Consider the following 24,026-nt stretch of genomic DNA (forward strand, 5'->3'; position numbering starts at 1 on the left):
AGTATGGAGGACCTTCACAAGAAGGTGGCTGACTGTCGCCTTCTTGAGGGCAATTAGGGATGTGCGACAAATTCAGTGATGAATTGAAATCTAAACGTTCCTCAGTGGAATCATTGTAAGGCAGGTTGGGAGGTGGGAAAATCTTCCCATCTCTTATGAGGCTAGTTCTTAAAATTCCAGTCAAAAAACATTCTGTGTTGTTGCAAAAACAATGAGACTTGCTCAATCCCGACGGCTGAGTCAGGTACTTTCCTACTTCTCAGTTTTCGTGTTGTTGGGAAAGTACCAATCAATATCAGGTAATGTTATGTAATGGTGCAGCGCCATTTGAGAGTTTGATCATTGGAACTCATTAATCTTCTGTGGCAAGGGTGAAATTAGTAGATTGAAGAGGAGGAACTCTTCCTTCCGTGAAACAGTATGTAAATTGATTACTCAAATGATAGAAGGTTAGGATTAATGCCATAAGGGTAATATGAAGACTAGGAGGATTTATCGTACCTACAGCGTCGTTGGAATACAAATTACATTACTGCAAGTAGCAACTTCAATCTGGACATCTAAAAGATAAATTAAACAACCACTTGATGGAAGAAACTGATCGGAGGCTTAGGAAGTGTAAACAGGTGATGGGTGCAGTTGCAGAGAAGGTACTTGCGTGAGGTTGAGTGCCTAGGTGGTGTGACAACACAGCTAAACTCTAAAGATGTAGTGCCACGGCATCTGCTGTCAGGCTGCGACGTGGGACAAAGGACATCTGTGGTCAGATGTCAGGCTGGCAGACGAATGAGGATTTGGGCTGGTGGCCCCTAGGTTAGCACCTCGTTGGCAGATTCTGAGATTGGAGACTAGTGCAGATGGATCGGTGAGACCGGAGTTTAAGGCCTAGTGTTCGGGCAGATGGGGTCAGTCATTGGGAGAGGAGAAGTCGAGGCAGAGGAGTTTTGGTGCCTGTGCAACTGGCCCAGGAGCGAGGTTGAATCATCCGATTCAATGAGATGGAGAGTGGCTTTGAGCTGGGCAGCAAAATCTAGGCCCAGAGCTAGTCGCTGGGCAGCATGGTCTAGTCCTGGAAGCTTTTTCTGGGCAGTGTCCAGGTCCTAGTACGAGGTATGGTATACTGCTTGGAGAATTTAAATGCTGGCCCAAAGACAGGGTGTCGGGATCGGAGGCGGGAGCTGATCTCGCTCGCACTCCTGTGATGTTCACTCCTCTCTCCATGGCACTGAGGCTATGAAGACCGCCACAGCAGCTGTGCTCCATGCCTGCTAATAAAATAAACTTCAGGCCTACTCTGCACATCGTGTGTTGGTCTTTATTTTTTTTTAATTGGTTTCTTTCGTGCTTCTCGTTTTGCGGCTGCCTGAATGCAAACAAATCACAAGGTTGTATAATTTATACATTCTTTGATAATAAATGTACTTTGAAGCTGTCGTTTTGCCGCTTGTTGTGTTTTGAGTTGCTTCTGCCACTGCAACAAGTAATGATTATTATGATTACCAGCAGCAGGGTGGCACAGTGGTTAGTGTAATGCTATTACGATACCAGTGACCCAGGTTCAATTCTGCCATTCTCGGTAAGGAGTTTCGGTTTCCTCTGGGAACTCTGCTTTCCTCCCACATTCCAAAAGACTTACAAATTACTAGGCTAATTAGCCATGTGGGCATAATTAGGCAGGGCACTCTCTTTGGGCTGGACGAATTTGTTACCATGCTGTATGTCTAAATTTTTTAAAAAACACTTTTGTTTTCCCTTTGGAGTAATAAAGAAAGGCTCACCTTGTCTTCCATCGTTGCCACGTATGGCAGAGCTTCAGGTCCTAACCACAGAAAGGTCCATTTTCTGCGTCACACCTCTTCCTGTTCTGCACTCGCATGAAACACTGAAAAACAATCTGATAATTGTGCCATGCCCCACCACTGATTTTTACCACAACCACTTCTGGAGGCTTGTCCACAAGTCTGAAAACCCAGGACAAATGAGCCTAGAAATCGAAAGAAACGATGATGGTTTTCCATTTGGGCCTGAGGTAAAATTAAACATTGCAGTAGAATCATCTCATTGTATTGGGGGGCCTTTATTTTGTTGGCAAAATTCCTTCGGGAGAAGATGGTGGTGGGCGTCCATCTTGAACGGTGGCAGTCCTGTTTGAACACAGTGATTTGATATAACTGTGTGCTTGCTGTGATATTCAAGAGGGCAGTTAGGAGTCAGCCATGTTCCTGTAATTCTGGAGTCACATCTCAACAAGACCAGACCAGATCAAAACAGCTGCGTAGGTTGACACTGTGGTTAAGAAGGTGTACGGTGTATTGGCCTTCATCAATCGTGGGATTGAGTTTAGGAGCTGAGAGGTAATGTTGTGGCTATATAGGACCCTGGTCAGACCCCACTTGGAGTACTGTGCTTACCTCTAGTCACCTCACTACAGGGAGGATATGGAAACCATAGAAAGGGTGCAGAGGAGATTAACAAGGATGTTGCCTGGATTGGGGACCGTGCCTTATGAAAACAGGTTGAGTGAACTCGGCCTTTTCTCCTTGGAGCGATGGAGGATGAGAGGTGACTTGATAGAGGTGTGCAAGATAATGAGAGGCATTAATCGTGTGGATAGTCAGAGGCTTTTTCCCAGGGCTGAAATGGCTGCCACAAGAGGACACAGGTTTAAGGTGCTGGGGAGTAGGTACAGAGGAGATGTCACGGGTAAATTTTTTACGCAGATAGTGGTGAGTGCGTGGAATGGGCTGGCGGCAACGGTGGTGGAGACAGATACGATAAGGTCTTTTAAGAAACTTTTGGATAAGTACATGGAGCTTAGAAAAATAGAGGGCTATGGGGTTGACACTCTTAACATTGCAAGACTAGCATGTTGATTGGGTGCTGTAACATTTAGGTCACTGTGTCTGTTGACAGGAAGAGTCATGATTAAGAGTGAGAAATGTTTAAAGACTACAAAAAAAATACATATGCAGCTGTGATTCAGAGGTGCACGTGGTAATTTAAAAGTCCTACATAACCTGCTACTGTCTGGCCCTTTCATCAGCTATCTTCTCAATCTGCTGGCTCTCAGTTTAAGGTATCTTTTCTCAGCCCAGTGGTTGCGTTAGTCAAGTGGAAATCTCCTGAGTGAGAACTTGAGGTGTGCTGAGTAAATCAGGAGGAATTTTGCCAGCAAGGTAAAGATAACAAATAGTTCAAATTCAATGGCACGAAGGTCCAGTATGCAATGTTATGCTAACAATTTACAATGTTACGTTAACAGTGTGCAATGTTACATTAACAGTGTACAATGCTACATTTATAGTATACAATATTATGTTAATAGTACACAATGTTACATTAATAGTATACAATGTTATATTAACAATAACGACGACAACGACACGTGCAGGAAGTGCGTCTAGCTGCAGCTCCTAACAAACTGTGTTAGGAAACTGGAGCCGGAGCTGGATGACCTCCGGATCATTCAGGAGAATGAGGAGTTTATAGATAGTAGTTTCAGGAAGGTAGTTATGCCAAAGGCACAGGTAATCAGGTTACCGTCCGGTGAGGGAAGGGGAACGGGCAGGCAGAGCAGGGCTCCCCTGTGTCTATTCCCCTCAACAACAAGTATACTGATTTGGACACTGCGGGGGGTGGGGGTGGTTGGGGAATGACTTTCTTGGGACAAGCTGTGGCAGCTGAATCTCTGCCACTGAGTCTGGTTCTGCAGTGCAGAAGAGAGGGGGGAAGAGGAGGAGAGCAGTGGTGATAGGGGACTCAATAGAGGTACAGACAGGAGATTCTGTGGTCGTGACAGAGACTCCCGGATGGTTTGTTGTCTCCCGGGTGCCAGGGTCAGGGATGTCTCTGATCACGTGCACAGCATTCTGAAGTGGGAGGGTGAGCAGCCAGATGTCATGGTACACATCGGTACCAATGACATAGGAAGAAAGAGTGAGTATAGAGAGCTTGGTGGGAAGTTAAAAAGCAGGACCTCGAGGGTGGTAATCTCAGGACTGCTACCTGTGCCACGTGCCAGTGAGGGTACGAATAGGATGCTCCGGAGGATGAACACGTGGCTGAGGAACTGGTGTAGGGGGCAGGGTTTCAGACTTCAGGACCATTGGGACCTCTTCTGGGGCAGATGGGACCTGTACAAGAGAGACGGGTTACACCTGAACTGCAAGGGGACTAATATCCTTGCAGGGAGGTTTGTTAGTGCTATTGGGGAGAGTTTAAACTAGATTTGTAGGGGGATGGGAACCAGAGTGACAAAGCAGATAGAGGAGCAGGGTGAAAATAAATGATGTTAAAAGTTCATGCAAGGTAACAAATAGAAGGTTTGTGTGTGGTGGTAATAGTCTTCTGAGGTGTGTCTATTTCAATGGAAGGAGTATTGTGGGGAAGGCTGACAAGGTGAGGGCGTGGATTGACACGTGGAATTATGACATTGTAGCTATTAGTGAAACTTGGCTACAGGAGGGGCAGGACTGACAGCCTTAATGTTCCAGGATTCCAATGTTTCAGATGTGATAGAGGCAGAGGGATGAAGGGTGGGGTGTGGCATTGCTAGTCAGGGAAAATGTTGCAGCAGTGCTCAGGCAGGACAGATTAGAGGGCTTGTCTACCAAGGCCATATGGGTGGAGATGAGAAACAGGAAAGGTATGACCACAACAATGGGGTTGTATTATGGACCACCCAATAGTCAGCGAGAATTGGAGGAGCAAATCTGCAGAGAGATAGCAGACAACAGCAGGAAACATTAAGTTGTGATAGTAGGGGATTTTAATTTTCCACATATTGATTGGGACTCCCATACTGTTAAAGTTTCAGATGGGTTAGAGTTTGTAAAATGTGTTCAGGAAAATTTTCTAAATCAATATAAAGAGGTACCAACTAGAGAGGATGCAATATTAGATCTCCTATTAGGAAACAAGTTAGGACAGGTGACGGAAGTGTTACGTATCCCGTAACTGGAGAACTTACCAGCAAAGATAGAGAGGTCCGTTGAAGTCTGATGTCACTATTTTCAAACGTTTTTATTTATAAAGGGGCACAAAAGTAAGGTTAATGCAAACATTCAGATAATGCACATCACCAATACGCAATCTAAAGCACGGGTATAGTCATAATCATCATTAATCTCGGCTGTTGTCTAGGGGATAATGTTTTTGTCCATTGGAAATATAAAGAGTCATTCAGAAGTCTTTCGAGGAATTGTTGGGTTTCACGTGTCTTAGAGGGATCGGTGAGAACGAAAAGAAGACTTGCCCGTATCTTTTTGACCACTCCGTTAAAATCAGGGGAGCGTTGGTTTCCCCGTTGTTAGTTCGAAGTCCTTCTCGGTAGTATCAGCCACCCGCTCCCCAGGCAAAGGAGTTAGGAGCACACGTGGCGTTGAGTGGCTTCCAGCTCTCACGGGAGCGTTGAGCGAGCAAGTTCCTCTGGTGCATCACTAGGGTACTGCCTCCTGCAGTCCGCTTTTATCTTTACTTGCAGAGTTGTAGCTGTCCGTCAAAGTAGGGGGATGCAATCTCCACCCCCACATGGCCCGAGGGTGTTTATGTCCATGGTAGTTGTCACGTAGCCAGGACATGCACGTGACACAGGTGCCTCTAAGAACAAATGGTCAAAACCGTTGCATTGTCTCTCACTTCCGAGTCCCGAATTAATAGCGATCTTGCGATTCTCCGGAAGGAGGGGGCTGCTCCCGCTCCTTCGGCCCCTCAGAGCTGTGGTACCTCCATAACAGAAGTACATGTAGGGGAATACTTTGGTTCCAGTGATCATAACACCATTAGTTTCAACTTGATCATGGATAAAGATAGATCTGGTCCTTGGGTTGAGGTTCTAAAGTGGAAAAAGGCCAAATTTGAAGAAATAAGGATCTAAAAAGTGAGGATTGGAACAGGTTGTTCTCTGGCAAGGATGTGATTGGTAAGTGGAAGGCCTTCAGAGGAGAGTGCAGAGTTTGTATGTTCCTGTCAGGATTAAAGGCAAAGTGAATAAGAATAAGGAACCTTGGTTCTCGAGGGATATTTGAACTCTGATAAAAATGAAAAGAGAGATGTATAACAGGTATAGGCAACAGGGAGCAAATAAGGTGCTTGAGGAGTATAAAAAGTGCAAAAAAAACTTAAGAAAGAAAACAGGAGGGCTAAAAGAAGACATGAGGTAGCTTTGGCGGTCAAGGTGAAGGATAATCCAAAAAGCTTCAACAGGTATATTAAGAGCAAAAGGATAGTAAGGGATAAAATTGGTCCTTTTGAAGATCAGAGTGGTCGGCTATGTATCGAACCAAAAGAAATGGGGGATATCTTAAATGGGTTCTTTGCATCTGTATTTACTAAGGAAACTGGCATGGAGTCTATGGAAATAATGCAAACAGGTAGTGAGGTCATGCAACATATACAGATTGAAGAGGAGGAGGTGCTTGCTGTCTTGAGGCAAATCAGGATAGATAAATCCCCAGGACCTGACAGGGTATTCCTTCGGACCTTGAAGGAGGCCAGTGTTGAAATTGCAGGGGCCCAGCAGATGTATTTAAAATGTTGGTATCTGTTGGTGAGGTGCCGGAGGAATGGAGGATAGCTCATGTTGTTCCGTTGCTTAATAAAGGCTCTAAAAGTAATCCAGGAAATTATAGGCTGGTAAATTTGACGTTAGTAGTAGGTAAATTATTGGAAGGAGTACTAAGAGGTAGGATCTCCAAGTATTTGGATAGACAAGGACATATTAGGGAGAGTCAACATGGCTTTGTGCGTGGTAGGTCATGTTTAACCAATCTATTAGAGTTTTTCGAGGAGGTTACGAGGAAAATGGATGAAGGGAAGGCAGTGGATGTTGTCCACATGGACTTCAGTAAGGCCTTTGACAAGGTCCCGCATGGGAGGTTAGTTAGGAAGATTCAGTCACTAGGTATACATGGTGAGGTAATAAATTGGATTAGACATTGGCCCAATGGGTGAAGCCAGAGAGTGGTAGTGAAGGATGGCTTCTCTGAGTGGAGGCCTGTGACTAGTGGTGTGCCACAGGGATCAGTGCTGGGTCCATTGTTATTTGTCATCTATATCAATGATCTGGATGATAATGCGACAAATTGGATCAGCAAATTTGCTGATGATACAAAGATTGGAGGTGTAGTGGACAGTGAGGAAGGTTTTCAAAGCTTGCAGAGGGATTTGGATCCGCTGGAAAAATGGGCTGATAAATGGCAGATGGAGTTTAATGCAGACAAGTGTGAGGTTTTGCACTTTGGAAGGACAAACCAAGGTAGAACATACAAGGTAAATGGTAGGACACTGAGGAATGCAGTAGAACAGAGGAATCTGGGAGTACAGATACATAATTCCCTAAAAATGGTGTCACAGGTAGGTAGGGTAGTAAAGAGAGCTTTTGGTACATTGGCCTTTATAAATCGAAGTATTGAGTGTAAGAGTTGGAATGTTATGGTGAGGTTGTATAAGGCATTGGTGAGGCCAAATTTGGGGTATTGTGTGCAGTTTTGGTCACCGAATTACAGGAAGGATGTTAATAAGGTTGAAAGGGTGCAGAGAAGGTTTACGAGGATGTTGCCGGGATTTGAGAAACTGAGTTACAGAGAAAGGTTGAATAGGTTAGGACTTTATTCCCTGGAGCGTAGAAGAATGAGGGGAGATTTGATAGAGGTGTATGAAATTATGATGGGTTAAGATAGAGTGACTGCAAGCAGGCTTTTTCCACTGAGGCTAGGGGAGAAAAAAACCAGAGGACATGGGTTAAGGGTGAAGGAAGAAAAGTTTAAAGGGAACATTAGGGGGGGTTTCTTCACACAGAGAGTGGTGGGAGTGTGGAATGATCTGCCAGATGAAGTGGTAAATGCGGGCTCACTTCTACCATTTAAGAAAAACTTGAACAGGTACATGGATGAGAGGGGTATGGAGGGATATGGTCCAGGTGCAGGTCAGTGGGACTAGGCAGAAAAATGGTTCAGCACAGCCAAGAAGGACCGAAGGGCCTGTTTCTGTGCTGTAATGTTCTATGGTTCTATGGTTCTAACAGTATACAGTGTTACATTAACAATATACAATGTTACGTTAAGAGTACACAATTTTACATTAAAAGTATACGTTACATTGAGAGAACACAAAATTATATTAACAGTATACAATGTTATGTTTACAGTATACGACTAGTTCCATTTCTATGGGTAGATGGTCTACTGTCACATTAACAGTATACAATGTGCAGATCCCACCCATTATAAAATCTTGCATTATTGTCTCTTTTATCTTAGTCTCTTTTGAGCCAGGAAATATAATAGTCCGGGAATGTGGTGGGTTAATAAATAGAACTCAAGCTTGTGTTGCTTTGAAAATCTGAGCTGATTCTAAAAAAAAATTGTATTAGTGACTTTGTGGCTATTTGGATTCTTATTATTTTGGCACATTTTGGATGCAGTTAAAAGTATATTAAGTTCACTTTTATGCAATTCAGTTTCTTATTTGATTTTTGTTTCCATTCACTTGCAGGGTTGTGATAAGAAAGCAATGGTTTGGGATATGCGTTCTGGCCAGTGTATCCAGTCCTTTGAGACGCACGAGTCGGACATCAATAGCGTTAGGTAAGTAGACTGAATTATTTATCTACAAATCCCGTCATTCAGTCTTGAACTCATACAATTGTTTTTAAATAAAGTTCATCACAAGTTTTAACAAACTGCATCAATCTTATATTCCAGTCAAAGAAAACTTCACGTGTCTTCACTACAGATTAGTAGGTTTGCAGATGTCATAAAATTAGCAGGTGTTGTTGAATACTGAAGAAGGTTATCATTAGTGTCAGGATCACTGATCTTGATCAGTTAGGGAAGTGGGCCAAAGAGTGGCAGATGGATTCTAATACAAATAAGTGTGAGGTGATGCATTTGAAATTCAAACCAGCGTAGGGCTTATTCCATGTATGGTTGGGCACTAGGGAGTATAATGGAACAGAGATCTGTAGGAGTAATAATGTTTAGTTCACTGAAAGCAGTGTCACGGGTTGCCAGTGTGATGAAAAAGGTGTTTAGCACGTTGGCCTTGATCAGTCATGGCACAGGGTTTAGTAGCTGGGACATTATGTTGCAGTTGTCTAACTCATTAGGAGTTGGCTGCATTTGGAGTACTGGATACAGTTCTGTTGTATGAAAAATGTGGTTAAGTGGGAAAGGGTGCAGAAATAATTTACAAGAATGTTGCCAGAACTAGAGAGCCTGATTTATAGGGAGAGGTCGGCCAGGTTAAGTCTTTATTCCTTGGAACGTAGGAGAATAAGGAGTGTTTTGAAAATTTTGAGTGGCATAGATAAGGTGGATATAAAAGTCTTTTCCCAAAGGTAGATGAGTCTGAAACTTGGGAGGAGGGTCAAAGGTTTAGGGAAAGATTTAAAAGGCATCATGGGGCCAATTTTTCCTGCAGAGGGTGGTGAGTATATGGAACGAGCTGCCAGAGGAAGTTGTTGATGCAGGTACAAGATTATCATTTTAAAAAGCACTTGGATAGGTACATGGAAAAGGGGCTTAGAGAGATATGGGCTGAACACAGGAAACTGGCACTTGTAGGGTGGACAATGACTTTGAATGGATAGGTTGGGCCGAATGGCCTAAACCTATGCTCAATGTCATAGAAGAAATAATTATTCAATCCATTTTTTTTGTTATACGATCAAAGCAAATGCTTTTATGACTACACTATACAGGACAAGTGTTACACTGGTCTTTTGAAAACATGATACTGAAGCACTTTCTCTCACGACAGGTATTTCCCAAGTGGCGATGCCTTTGCCTCCGGTTCAGATGATGCTACAGTAAGTCTGACTTAATCACAACTAGCGCAATGGAAGCTCTGATAATGTTCATTTTTGGTTTTGGGTTCTTACTCTCACATGTAACAAGACACAGTCAAAAGCTTGTCTTGCAAACCTTTTATTCAGATCAAATTATACAGTAAAATAATAACAATTCAGAACAAAGTGTGAAAGCTACTGAAAGAATACAGTGCAGATAAACAACAAAGATCACGATGAGGCAGATTGTAAGGCCAAGAGTCTATCTTATTGTACAAGATGTCCATTTAGGAGTCTGAGTAGGATAGTGCAGTCCTTGAGCCTCGTGGAATGTGGCTTTAGGCTTTTGTACAGTATTGTGCAGAAGTCTTAGGCACGTATATGTATGTAGCTAGGGTGCTTAAGACTTTTGCACAGTACTGTATATTGGTTACAATTGGAAAGTGTTTGGGAAATGGAAATCAAGGTAGTTAACTCAGTAGTATTAAGTTCTATTTGGTAACCAGATGAGGAAATATACATTACTGTGCAAAAGTCTTAGGCACACTAGCTATATGTCCAGTTTGTGTCGAAGACAGTACAGTACAGTATCTGTAGAGAGAATGGCTGGGGTGGGGAAAGCAGCGCCTTTGATTATGAATGGCTGCTTTACTGAGGCAGCGAGCAGTATAGGCAAGAGTCCATGGAAGCTAGGCTGGTTCCCATGACGTGCTGAGCTGTGTCCGCAACTCGGCAGTTTCTTGCGGTCACGTGCAGAGCAGCTTCTGTACCAAGCCATTCTGCTCCCAGACAAAGCGCTTCCTGAGGTGCATCAGTAAAATTTATTAAGGCTTGAAGAGTTGGCATGCCAAATTTCTTTAGCCTCCTGAGGAAGCAGAGGCACTGGTGAGCTTTCTTGGCTGTGACATCAAACATGGTTGAATCAGGACAGGGTAATGGTGATGCTCACATCTAGGAACCTTGGATCCTGAATCCTGCACACTCAGGACTGTGGTGGTACTGGACCCTGTTCACTGTTACTCCTGTTAGTATCCAACCTGTTGTTAACCATTTTTTCCAGATGTTTCAGTGTAGTACAATAATATTTCAGTGTAACAGGTGAGTTTAAGCAGAGTGAAGAAACCAAAATACAGTGAGCTTGAAAGGAGCTTGGGAAAGTTCTCTGTTGGGTATACAGGGAATGTGGGAAATGGGGCGCCAAAGTGTGCAGTGGAGTATGGGAATGGTACCCTATAAGGCAACTATAATTTTAAAAGAAGAGTGGGAATGAGATCCCAGTTTAAAGGAATGCTGTAAATATAATTCAATGAGTCACTTGTTGAGACCTTGGGATTTCCAATCAGTTTGAGTTTTGCTATACGTTGCTTGATTTGTGTATTATCCAGAATAAACCTACCAAATATTGAAAGTGTAGAGTGGTCCTGGAGAGGATGTTTTCAAAAGTGGAGGCGTCTAGGACCAAAGGGCACAGCCTCAGGATAGAGGGCCACCCCTTTAGAACAAAGATGAGGAGAAATTTCCTTAGCAAGAGGGCGGTCAACCTGTAGAATTCATCGCCACAGATGGCAGTGGAGGTTTAATCATGGGGTATATCTAAAGCAGAGGTTGGTAGGTTTCTGGTCTGTAATGGTGTCAAAGGTTACAGGGAAAAGACAGAAGAATGGGATTAAGAGGGAAAATAAATCAGCTTTGACTGAATTGCAGAGCAGATTCAATGGGTTGAATGGACTAGTTCTATTCACATCTCTAATGTTTATTGTACAATTTATCTTCAATAAAGGGTCCCAGCAAACATGATTTGATCAGTAACTTAATATAGGTTTCTTTGATTCTTTCTGATAAGCCTCACAATATAAGGCTTATGTTGTTTTTTCCCTTGATTCCTTTCAACCAGCACGATAGCAAGTGTGTGGTTCTTGCTTGCTGTTCTCAGGCAGTCGTCCACGTCGGTACTTCTAAATAAACCTTCTTGAGACAGTGTTTGTCCAAAATAAGAATCCAAAGGAGCTTTATGGTTCCTTGGGGAAAAAGTTGTTTCTCAAGCTTAACTCTGTGGAATATTGTTGTCTCCCTGGTTGGGGATCATGGATTTAATTCCTGTTCGTGGAGTTGAGGATATTGTCCCAATTGGTGCCACCAGTGCAGTACTGAGGGGGTGCCGTGGGGTCACTGGTGCTGTGTTTTTTTGTGAATGAATGGTTAAATAAAAGCCCTGCATGCCATGCCAATGGATGTAAAAAGACCCATGCAAAAAGAATGGCTGGTATTAGTAGTCTTATTAGCATTTAGCCCACAGTTAATCATCTTCACACTGTTACTTGTAGGAGCTTGCTCTGCCAAAGCTGACTACTCTTCCCACTGGATGAGGATGCAAGGACATTTCAGAAGTACTTTATTTCCCATAAATTGAAACACTGAGGTCTTTAAATAAGTGTTTTTTTTTAATGCACCTTCGTTCCATTCACCACAATAGGTGGGTTTTCCCAGTAGTTACCCCCTTTAGTTCTACTTCCCATTCCTATTCCAACATGCCGGTCCATGGCCTCCTCTACTGCCATGATGAGGCCACTCTCAGGCTGGAGGAGCAACATTTCATTTTCTGTTTAGGTAGCCTCAAATCTTACAGCATGAGCACTTATTTCCCTAACTTCTCTTCTCCCTCCCCTCTTTTTCTATTCTCCATTCTGGCTCCACTCTTACCCCTTCCCTTGTCTTCACCTGCCCAAGACCTCCCTCTGATAATCCTCCTCTTTCCCCTTATCCCATGGTCTATTCTCCTCTCCTATCAGATTTCTTCTTTTTCAGTCCTTTCCCACCCCTCACCTTCCAGCTTCTCGCCTCATCTCCCCTCACCCACCCAGCCACCTGCACCTCACCCGGCTTAATTTATCAGCTGCCATCTTGTACTGCTTCCCTCCTCCCACCTTCTTATTTCAGACTCCTTTTCCCCTTCCTTTCAAGTGCCACAGCCCAAAGTATCGACTGTTAATTCCCTTCCGTAGATGTTGCCTGGCCTGCTGAGGGCCTCTATCGTTTTGTGCACGTTGTTCTTATTTTAGTGCATCTACTTTCCTTCTTGCGCCCTAGAGAGTTTCTCAGAAAGCTTTCACTGGCACCAAGTTAGTAATCTTCCTTTAAGAGGTATTAACATATACTGGAGTCTGACAGATCTGGGTTTAGGTTAGGCAATCTTCTCTCAGCATTTTGTCTTCTTTAGGTGGAAAATATGATGAAATTGGATGTGTTGCATGTGGTGTGTTTATGGTGCTTGAAGGCAGGATTGGATGACCAATTATACTCCTTATGTTGAAATCACTGTTGCAATATAGTGAAGATCTCAGACAATGATAGTGGTCAGAAGATCTGTTCCTGTAATGTTGGACATTGTACCTGGAATAAATGCGCCACTGCTCTTCCGCTGAGTATCATGGGGTACTTTACATCCATCTGAAAAAGTCAGCCAATGCTTGTAGTCTCTCAGTGCTCCACAGGAACGTCGGCCTGGATTTGTAAGCTCAAGTCTTTGAATTGGAATCTTATGACTCAGAAATAAAAATGACACAGCTTATAAAAGTTGAGCAACATTGCTCATTTTAGTTGGAATTTTACAGAACTGCGTGAGTTTATTTTAATTTTAAATTTGAGGTTCCCTTTTATTGCATGGGTTAGGCCCCAACAGGAAATCAAAACCTACAGGATTCACTGTTTGCTTCCTTTTAGTTTGCTGTGAAAATCACTGGAAGGAACCTCTTGTATGTTGCTTTCTTCAGTTGATGGATCTGGTTAGACTAACCAAGGCGTGCCGGGTTATTAGTAAGAAATATGGAGCTGCAAAGGAATTAAAGTAAATCAAAAAGGGAATACTCTGCTCAGAACTGGCATCGTGTTCGGGTTTTGCAAATCACCAGTGCAAGTCAAGTTAACCGAGATAATGACGTGAAGGTTGATTGAACCAACAAAAGCTGCCCTGAACCATGCTGACCTGTTTTCTGTGATTCTTGGACTGAAGAACATCGGCATGGGCCGGGGTGAAGAAAGGATCTTCATTCAGTCAACACCAAGCTCAAAGGATCATCTGTTCCATCACCAATTGGCCCAAACAAAAATATCCACCTGTTGGATTGTGGTGGTGGTGGGACTGGTGGGTAGGAATGGAGTGGGGGTCTGGTGGATGTCAAAATCAGTGAAGTTCTATCAGCAGCTTCAGTTTCTACCAATTGTTAGCTTGAGATTGCAGGCCATTTTATGTGTAAGTGGAAGAAGTGCAAAGAGGAAATGGGAAATTTTGAGAAGGAGACAGATCAGATGCAGAGCAAAGACAAAGGGATTTTTAGAAGGTTGAATATTGCAAAAGTGCTAGGATATGAATGTTAAGGAAAAAGAGCTTCACCCTTTTGGAGAAGTACAGGGGTGGGGGGAATGAATGCAAGGTGGGTATAGAGACTGATCATGGGGATTAGAAGATGAGATTGAAACTTGCAAATTTAGTGCATTAGGACACAGGATGTGGATGGTACATTGGATAGGCTAGATAGTATGAAGTCCAAATTGAGAAGAGATGGGGGAAAAAGGACGATCTTGCCAGAAATAGCCAGAACAATACATATGTTCAGAATTAGACTGCCTTAAATGAAACTCCTTTGATGTTGACCAATCCGAAATGATCCAAGAATTCCTATTGTTTTCAAAAGCAAACTTCATATTCACGATTTAAATAAGATTATTGCCTTTTTGCAGTGTCGCTTGTATGATCTGCGTGCTGACAGAGAAGTTGCAATATACTCAAAGGATAGCATCATCTTTGGTGCCTCCAGTGTGGACTTCTCCCTTAGTGGTGAGTATTTGTTCAAACAGAAGTTGTATAACCATGTACAGTTGACGCCCACGTTACAGCAACTCGACTAATAAAAATTCTCATGGATTTCATCAATGACTTTCACAGAATTTCACCCTTATGAAAATTATGTGAAATGAAGGAAAAGTAAGCACAGAATTTATTGCTTTTCAAATCACAGTACTCGATGCAGTCGCAGATGATGCTGCTTCGGAAAACTGTGACACGGAATGTTTTCTGGGGACAATCCCAAACCCCACCTTAAAAGGGAATTCCCACGCTAAGAAGAAACCATAAATCTCAACTTGTTCAGTGTTTCAATCTTTGTGTGTTACATCAATTGATTTATTTATTGATATACAGCACAGAACAGGCCTTTGAGCCCTGCCACCCCGCAATCCTCTGATTCTGATCCCAGCCTAATCATGGGAAAATTTACAATCACCATTTAACCTACCAACCAGTACATCTTTGCACTGTGGGAGGAAACCGGAGCACCTGCAGGAAGCCCATGCGGTCATGAGGACAACGTACAAACTCCTTACAGACAGTAGCAGGGGTTGAACCCGGGTTGCCTGTTCTGTAAGGAGTTGTGCTAACCATTATGCTACTATGCCACGCCATGGTAATCACGTTTCTTTACAGATGCTACTTACTTACTGCCCGTTATGACATTCAAGTTTACGGCCGCAATGAAGGTCCTCCATCTCAGTCTGTAGGGAAAGATACTTCATCGCTGTCTTCATAACAAATGTTTCTCTTTGCCCAGTCAGGATTGTTAACCCTGAGCTGAACCTCCAAACTTGGAGGACCGGTGGACCACTCTTAGTCTGCCCTTTACCCTTTGACTTGTTTGGCATGGTTGACCCTACCAAGAGCCAAGGCAAAAGGCCCTGACTCCAGCAAATATAGTCCTCCAGGTCAGTGAGGCAATCAAGCCTCCAAAACACCACAAGGTTGTGGTCCTCTTGGATGAATCCATCACTATGGCCGTTCCCAATCGTTCAGCTGTTTCAGGCCCTCTCACTGTGAGGTAGTAGTGGGTGAGGTGTACACTTGCATTTCATTGTTAGTGTTATTTCAACACACTTCCTTCATTTGTCAATATTCACAGAAGAACATAAAAAAAGAAAGTTCCAAGTAAAGTTATTATCAAAGTATGTATATGTTACCACATCTTACCTTTTCATTTTCATGCAGGCTGTATGGGGAAAATAAAGTCAATGTAGCTCTCTGGATCATTGAGGCACATAGGACTCCAAACCCTACAACAAGATTATGGTCCTCTTGGAAGTTTACAGATACTAATGTGGGTTATTTCTAATCCATGTTAGTATCTGTAAAGATATGTGATTAATGGCAAAGGCTTGTGTTTTCAATGCCATTTGGCAGTAGAAACAGGTCAACAGATGTGCTGGTGTTTGTCTTTGTACCACTCCTGAGAAATCAAATATAAAATACACAAACGAGAAAGGTAGATATTGAACAAAGAAAATAATTCAAATAACATCCTAGGTGCCAGATTTCTGTACAAAGCTTTCAAGATCAATGAACTCTTAGTCAAAGCTGTTAAGAATGACTTGCTAATGAAAATTAGCAGAGCACCCTCCAGGATAATGCTTTGTTTACATTTCTTCTTGTCTGATAGAGTTCGGTCCAGAATGTGGGTGCTGTCTGTGTGCAGTTTATGCACTCTCGCTGTGACTCTGCACATTTCCCCTGGGTGCTTCAGTTCGCTCCCACTTCCTGAGGACCTGTAGGTGGATGGTTAACTGACCGTGGTAAATTTCAGTGAGACAGAGAATGGAGGAAGCTGGTGAGGCAGTGGGGAGGATAAAGGAAATGGGATTTAAATGCAAGGAAACAAGAGACCGCAGATGCTGGAATGTGGAGCAAAAGCAAACAGCTAGACGAACTCGGCACGTCAGGCAATACCTGTGGAAGCGAAGGGGTAGTTAGCATCAGCGGTTAACACTCTGCATGAGGAAGAAGAGTGTAGAGAGAAGGTCACCAGTACAAAGACGTGAGAGGGAGTGAGGCATTGGCCGGCAGGAAATAGGTGGAAGCAGGTGAAGGGGGAAATGATGGTCAGGTGGGGGGAGGGCAGTCAGGAGATAGTGGCTGGTGAATTGTAAGAGGCGGAGAGGGGTGAAGGAGTGATGGAAGGAGGTGGGGGAAGGGAGGGTGGAGAAGAGATGGAGACTGGAAGGTAATAATTGGAAACAGGAAGCAGAAGGTGATGGAATCTGTTTTAAGTAAGGAAGATGATAAAATGAACCAGATTATTTTATTGTCTTATACTACAGAACACAATGAAATTCTTCCTTACCTGAAGCTCACAGGCTGAACAGTACACCCAGAAAGAATAAATACAACAGCAAATATAATAACGTGCAAAACAACAGAATGTTGCTAAGGTATCCATGTGATCTGAAATAACGCAAAAAGAAATGTTAAAATGCCAATAACAGATAACCAAGGGAGCTAGAATTAAGAGACTGAGAGAGATGAGGGGCTTGAATCTTAGTTGCTTTCATAAATTACTGGAGATTCCAGAGGAAACCCAGGGAGATTCCACTTCGAGCTTCTGAACATATAGGAAACAAGAACAGGAATGCAACAGGCTTCAGCCACCCATATTTCACTGCAATCCTCTCGTTAATAGGGAGGTAAACCCTGTACTTTAGGTGTGAAGAAGAAAGTACTTCCAATGTTTTGTGAGGTTGCTTGGGTCCCAGCTGTTCACATTAGGACAAATATTCGATTGGTGCTGATAATTAATAAGTTCAGTGGTGTGGGGGGGGGAGTGGTTCCATTGTTTGGATGGTGATTACACATTGCAGGACTATGTCTGTATGAGTGATGGGGTGTAATAGGTTGGTGGATTGGCTCTAAGCAGCTGTCAGTCACAGAGGTTCCTCTGTACACATGTTTGAGTACTTGGAGAATCGAGAAGTAAAAAATTAGAGCACTGACCAACTGTCAGCGTGGAGGGGTGGCACTGCAGATCGATCAGCTATCTCCACTGGACCATTCCTTGGTCCTTTTGTGGCTGTTGATCACTGCCCATTCAACTGGAACACCAGAGTGTGCCTGTGCTCCATGTTGACTGGGAACCAGGTTCTCTGCTAGGCCAATGTGCCAGTTGTATGCTAGGAATTGTAGTTTTGTGTCACAGGTCTCTGGGTTAGCCAAATCCAGTTGTCTATAAGTGTGAAGCCATGATTCTTTTCCCACAATAATCGCAAAATCCAGGGGATTGATATGTTTTTCCAGAGGCCGTGGCACTTCTGTGTCCCTACACGTATCTTTCTGTCACTTAATCTACTACTGCTTTTAATTGCTACTCTTTGGAGCTCTGGGTGATAAGGAAGGGAACTCTGTGTGCTAGTTTTCTTCAGGGCCTGCTCTCAGCTTCTCACTTGCACAGATACGAAGGGGAGAGCTGGAGGCCTGGAACGTGCTGCTGCACCGAGAGAAATCTGAGGGAGGTGGGTCATGGTCAGTGGAATCTACTTTGCCAACCCCTAAATTCACAGGCCCCAGACCAGCACTATGGCATATTCAATGGCAGCTGTTAAACCCACATTAGGGCTACTACGCTGTTGATACTCTGCATTCATTTTTTTTTGTCGCCTTCTGCCTTCATATCTGTGGATCTGGGGTTGTGGCAGCTAGCAGTGCCACCTCCCTAAATACTAGCAGTCCTTTCTAACAGGATTAGAGAAAGACACGCACACACACACACACAACATTCCTCTTGGCTTTAAGGAGAAGTCGCAAGTAGGCATCACTAAAGCTCTCTCCCCTTCTGGATAAGGCCATTTTCTGGTGCCATATGGACACTGAAGTCAATTATTTCCCCATGCATCGCACACACCGTTATTCGACGTGTCAAGAAGTTACTGAGATTGGGTCCAAAGAGCAGTGAGCCGTTCCTCAGCTCATTAGTTTCCCCACACGGCTGCTGAACAGTGCGGACTGACTTGGTTTTTCTCTCAAGGCTCCACAGGACTTTCCACCCATTCTCCTCAAGGATGTGGCAAGCTGGGGAAACTCACAGGCTAAGAGGGCCAGCCTCAGTGTGAAGGGAGATTGACTAAGCTATCCTCAATGAAGAACCAATGAAGTGTTAATCATTGCAACCTATAAAACCTTGGAATGTTAAGAACATAGAACGTAAATCACAGCACAATACAGATCCTTCAACCCATAATAAGATCAATCTACCTTTCACTCCTACATAGCTCTCCATTTACTGTCATCCATGTACCCATTGAAGTGTTTCTTAAACCTTAACATATCTGCCTCTATCATTACCTCTGACAGGTCATTTTGTGCAGCCATTTCTCTCTGTGTAAAGAACTTACCTCTTACATTCCCCCTATACTTCCCTCCTTAAAATTGTGCCCCCTCATCTTAGACATTTCCACCCTGGGGGAAAGAGTCTCTAGCTATCTACTCAATTTATAGAATTGTTTTGAATTTGTAAAACAAATCAGATGGCCACCTTTCTGCTGTGTGAGAAATGCCATTTTCAAAAGACGTCCAATGACTAATCCAATTAAAAATATTATAGGTAGTTTTCAGGATATGAACTTTATGGGGAGTTTCCAAGCCAAATATTTTTGTTCATTTTGGCTTGCAGGGTGAGAAGAAAAACATGTTGACGACATCAGTGAAAAGGAAATACCATTTACTCCCTGTGAGATGAACTATTAGTCTGGGGGAGCAAGTTTCAGCAGATTTGAAAGTCAAGGGCTGAATCTCTCTTCAATCCATCTTCTTCATTCTAAGTAGACTTGAGTCATCGTGCAAAAAGCTACTCACGTTGCCTGTGGATCCGATGTAAGACATCTAGTTTAGTGGCAGCGACACAGCTCTGCTGAGTCGAAATGTCAGCTTTCAGTGACGTTTAAAGGTCTGTGCAACTTTCTGAAGAGGACTGAGAAACAAACATTAGCTGCCACCCTTTTGCTGTCTTGTCAAAGAACTTTGGAGTTTGAGAATAGGGGGAATATTAGTGGCAATAATAATAAAATTACGAGCTCTTTAATTGTTGTGGGAAGGAGGATTTCATTGTTTAAACACCAACTACCACCATTTATTTCTGGCGTTCCCAGTTCAGACCCAAAAACCCTCCCTGTAGGCTTGGAGAAATGTGTCTGCCCTTGTGTTTTTTTGTAAGATTATAAAATCATAAGGCATAGGCGTAAACTTGGGCCATTAAGCCCATCAGGTCTGCTCCACCATTCCATCATGGCTGATTTATTATCCCTTTCAACCCCATTCTCCTGCCCTCTCCTTGTACCATTTGATACCCTTACTAATCAAGAACCTATCAACCTCCTCTTTAAATATAACCAATGACTTGGCCTCCACAGCAATGAATTCCACGGATTTACCACTCTCTGGCTAAAGAAATCCCTCCTCATGTTTGTTCTAAAGGAACGTCCTTGTATTCTGAAGCTGCATTCTGGTCCTGATTCACCCACGATTGGAATCATCTTCTCCACATCCACTCTACCTAGGCCTTTCAATATTAAATAGATTTCAATGAGGTTCTGCCACGCCCCCCCCCATTCTCCTAAACTCAGGTGAGTACAGTTCCAGAACCATCAAACCCTCCTTGTATGTTAACCCTTTCGTTCCCAGGATCATTCTCATTGGTCTCTCTCCAATGCCAGCACATCCATTCTGACCTTTCTTAGATTAAGGGCCCGAAACTGTTCACCATGGTCCAAGTGCAGTCTGACTAATGTCTGATAAAGCCTCAGCATTACATACTTCAGATGTCCCTTCACTGAGATGCAAGATGCAAGGAAGTCCAGTATCACACATCTCGCCTTCCAGTGAATCACATTGAACTTTCATCAGAAAAAAAATGAGCTGGTGTAAAGCTGTAGGAAGAAAAGAGAGATGGGCCAGAAAGTACGGACACTTGGTGGAGAGTGTAAAATGTAGGACATGGAGAGAAAGGCAAAAGGGTCTCGATCGGAAGCAATGACTGTCTGTTTACCTGTACAGACCGCCTGACACACTGAGCTCCTCCAGCATTTTGTTTCTTGCTAAGTAAAGAACCTCCCACATGAGCTAATTGGCTGAACACCTGTGGTTGGTGCGGGCCCAATAATGTTCCATGTCACCATAAGACAATAGTGCAGATTCAACCCCCTATGACGGAAGAAATGCCTCATCTCTGTACTGTGGAGGTGTACCGCAATGGGAATCTGACCAAATGGATACCACCCCTTCACCTAGCTTCCTACACCCGAGGAATACTCATTGATAATCCCAATGGAAGGAGAATGGGCCTATACCAATTAAATTGTTCCTTCAGCCCATTACTGCAAGTAATTCTAAAAGTAAGTGCAGCATTACTCTTTGCTGGGAGAATTAAGTACAAAAGAGCGAGGTTATGCATCGGGCTTTGTTAGGAACACATCTGGAGTAAAGTATCCACGATGTGCCCTGTTTATCCTGAGCAGCATAGCAGTGAGCACATCACCGTAAAGCACCAGCTGTAAGATTGCTCGATTCCCACCACTGCCTCTAAGGAGTTTGTGCTTCTTCCCATGACCATCTGGATTTCCTCTGGGTGCTCTGGTTTCCTCCCACATTCGAAAGACATAGGGGTTAGGGTTAGTGAGTTGCGGGCATGCGATGATGGCGCTGGATGCATGTCGACTCTTGTGGGCTGCCTAGCACAATCCTCACTGACTTGATGTGACATAAACAATGTATTTCACTGCATGCCTCAATGTACATGTGACAAATAAAGCTAATCTTTAACCTTTAATCAATTTGTCTTACTATTGGAAACTATCTGGATTATTAGGCTAGTTCCTAGCATGAATGGGTTGCCTTTTGAAGAAAAATTGGCTTGTATTCACTAGAGTTTAGAAGGGTGAGAGGTGACTAGCTTGAAACATATCCACGGATGCTGCCCGACCTGCTGAGTTCCTCCAGCTTGTTTGTACATGTTGATTTGACCACCACATCTGCAGTGTACTTTGTGTGTAGTTTGAAACATGTAAGGTCTTGAGGGATCTTGACACAGTAGATTTGAGGAGGATGTTTTCTGTTGTGGGAGAATCTAGAGCCAGTTTTGATAAAGGATCTTTGATGTGAAATGTTTCCACAGATACTTCCTAACCCACTAAATGTTTCCAGCATTTTCTATGTTTATTTCATATTTCCAGTATTTGCTGTTTTTATTTTCATTTCTAGAACTTGGGATCTTTATTTAAATATCCAAGGTTGGCAGTTTAATATTGATGGGGAAAGACATTATCGCTTTGGAACGCTGAGAGTGGTAGAGGAAGAGCGTTATGATATTTTTAAGGCAGAGGTAGATAGATGTGATAAGCAAGATGGTAAAAGATTACCAGGAAATGGTGGGAGTTGAGATGATCAATGTCTTCTTGGGCCCAGCAGAGCACAGGTCATTGATAACTTCCCTCTCTGTCATGCAAAATCAGTGGGATGGTTGGAGTTCATCAATGTTTCGGTAACCCATTGTAACCACTGTGCAGGCGATTGGCCTACACAGCTTCGCCAGAGCCCTGTTGGCCAGCCTTACCTATTTCCACCGCTCACAGCGGGGATGTAGGGTTGGATTTTGAGAGGCAACCAATGGATCATCCCTGATTTTATGGAATGGCAGCACAGGTTTGGGAGGGGGGGGGGGGGGTGAGTACCTGACTTTTGATTCCTAACATATATTATATTTCTGTCGTGGAGTAATACGTTTGGACTTTTCCTGCAGGTCGTCTCTTGTTTGCCGGTTACAACGACTACACCATCAATGTGTGGGACGTGTTAAAGGGAACCAGAGTGTCCATCCTCTTTGGACATGAGAATCGAGTCAGCACCTTACGGGTTTCCCCTGATGGCACTGCCTTCTGCTCGGGATCGTGGGATCATACTCTGAGGGTATGTGTTTCAGTTGTTATCAGCTCTATATTGTTGAGTTTTTTTATGTACACCAGTGAACACCATAACAAGTTTGAAGGATTACATGACCTATTTAATATACCTATTGAATGGGAAAAATCTTTACCTTGTTGCTCAGGGAGAAATTGAGTGCAAGGTTCTGGACATGTTTTCCCCATTCTCAAACACTCCACCTCTGCTATAAACCTTCTTTCCCGAGGGGAAGCTAACACTGGACAAGGCAATGATGGCTGACGGGAAATAGCCATGGCTGCTGCTACCATGAGAGTCAAATTCTCAGTGCACAAATCAGGCTGCCATTGTCATTTCCACATGCCTGATTTGGACATCTCGCTGTCTCACAGTGACAGGGATGTGATCACTGGTGATTTTATGGATGAAAATGTTAGAAAATGGTACTTATGTATGAAGGTGTCTGCATATCACTTAGTGGTTGGACAGAAGTAACTGCATTCTCTGTTTCATGCAGTCAATGAGTGAACAGCTGCAGTAACTCAGCAGGTCAGGCAGCATCCATGGAAATGAACAGTCAACGTATCCCCCCAGCTTTTTATTCTGGCATCTTCCCACTTCCTTTCCAGTCCTGACGAAGGGTTTCAGCCCAAAACGTTGACTATGTGTTACTTCTCATGGGTGCCACCTGACCTGCTGAGCTCCTCCAGCGTTTTGCCTGGGTTGCTTTGTATTTCCAGCAAATGCAGAATTTCTTGTGTCTGTGATGTAATAACAAATGTGTTGAATCCACTCTTGCAATCCTCTACCATCAACGTCATGGAGTTGAAGTACAAATATTGTTGCAATCTGATTACACGGAACAGACTAATTTTGTCTTTTTCGAGACTACTCCCACAAGAGTTGAATAATTCTGAATTCCTTTCTGGGGAACGTGCTAAGACGGTAGCATGATATCGATACGCAGCAGCCTCTCCGGTCTCTGGATTGGGGATTACCAAACGTTATGTGGTTTTTCTTGTGTGGTCTGTTTTGTGCTTTTTCGTGATATCATTCCGGAGAACGTTGTCTCATTTTTTAACTGCATTGTATTTGTGGTTTATAAATGACAATAAACAAATCTGAATATAAATATAGCTTTCCCATACACCCGAAGTAGACTCAATCCAGGTGTCACTCTGAGATTGTGAAGTTGCATGAGATGTCCGTCTTTTTATTCTGCCTTGTAATCACTTCCAATCACCAATTAATTTCTCTTGTCTTAAGGTTCTGTGGGATGTAGGGTCTCCAACGTACCCTGAGAATGAATGTTTAATGCACATTTTAGGCTAGTGAAATTATAAACCAATTCTGTGCAAAAGCTTTCTTGTTTATCCTGAAGTTAACACATTTAAAGAAATATTTGACAAAATGAACTCTAAATATTTCATAGTACGTGAGTGGTGTAAACTGATAACCCTTAACTCTTTGTTAAGCACAATCCAATAAAAACTTTGA

General features: G+C 43.2%; 1 protein-coding gene across 1 annotated transcript in view; it reads left to right on the forward strand.

Annotated features, from left to right (window-relative positions):
* The window catches only part of LOC132382508 (guanine nucleotide-binding protein subunit beta-5), an 85,725-nt gene that overhangs the window by 60,523 nt on the left and 1,176 nt on the right, over positions 1–24,026 (forward strand). The window contains exons 9-12 of the mRNA XM_059952777.1: positions 8,494–8,585; positions 9,760–9,808; positions 14,525–14,621; positions 22,390–22,556. Coding sequence (XP_059808760.1) covers positions 8,494–8,585; positions 9,760–9,808; positions 14,525–14,621; positions 22,390–22,556 — 405 coding nt within the window. The remainder of the gene's footprint in view (positions 1–8,493; positions 8,586–9,759; positions 9,809–14,524; positions 14,622–22,389; positions 22,557–24,026) is intronic.

This window comes from Hypanus sabinus, chromosome 28 (genome assembly GCF_030144855.1).
Source record: "Hypanus sabinus isolate sHypSab1 chromosome 28, sHypSab1.hap1, whole genome shotgun sequence".
In the NCBI taxonomy this organism is placed as follows: domain Eukaryota; kingdom Metazoa; phylum Chordata; class Chondrichthyes; order Myliobatiformes; family Dasyatidae; genus Hypanus; species Hypanus sabinus.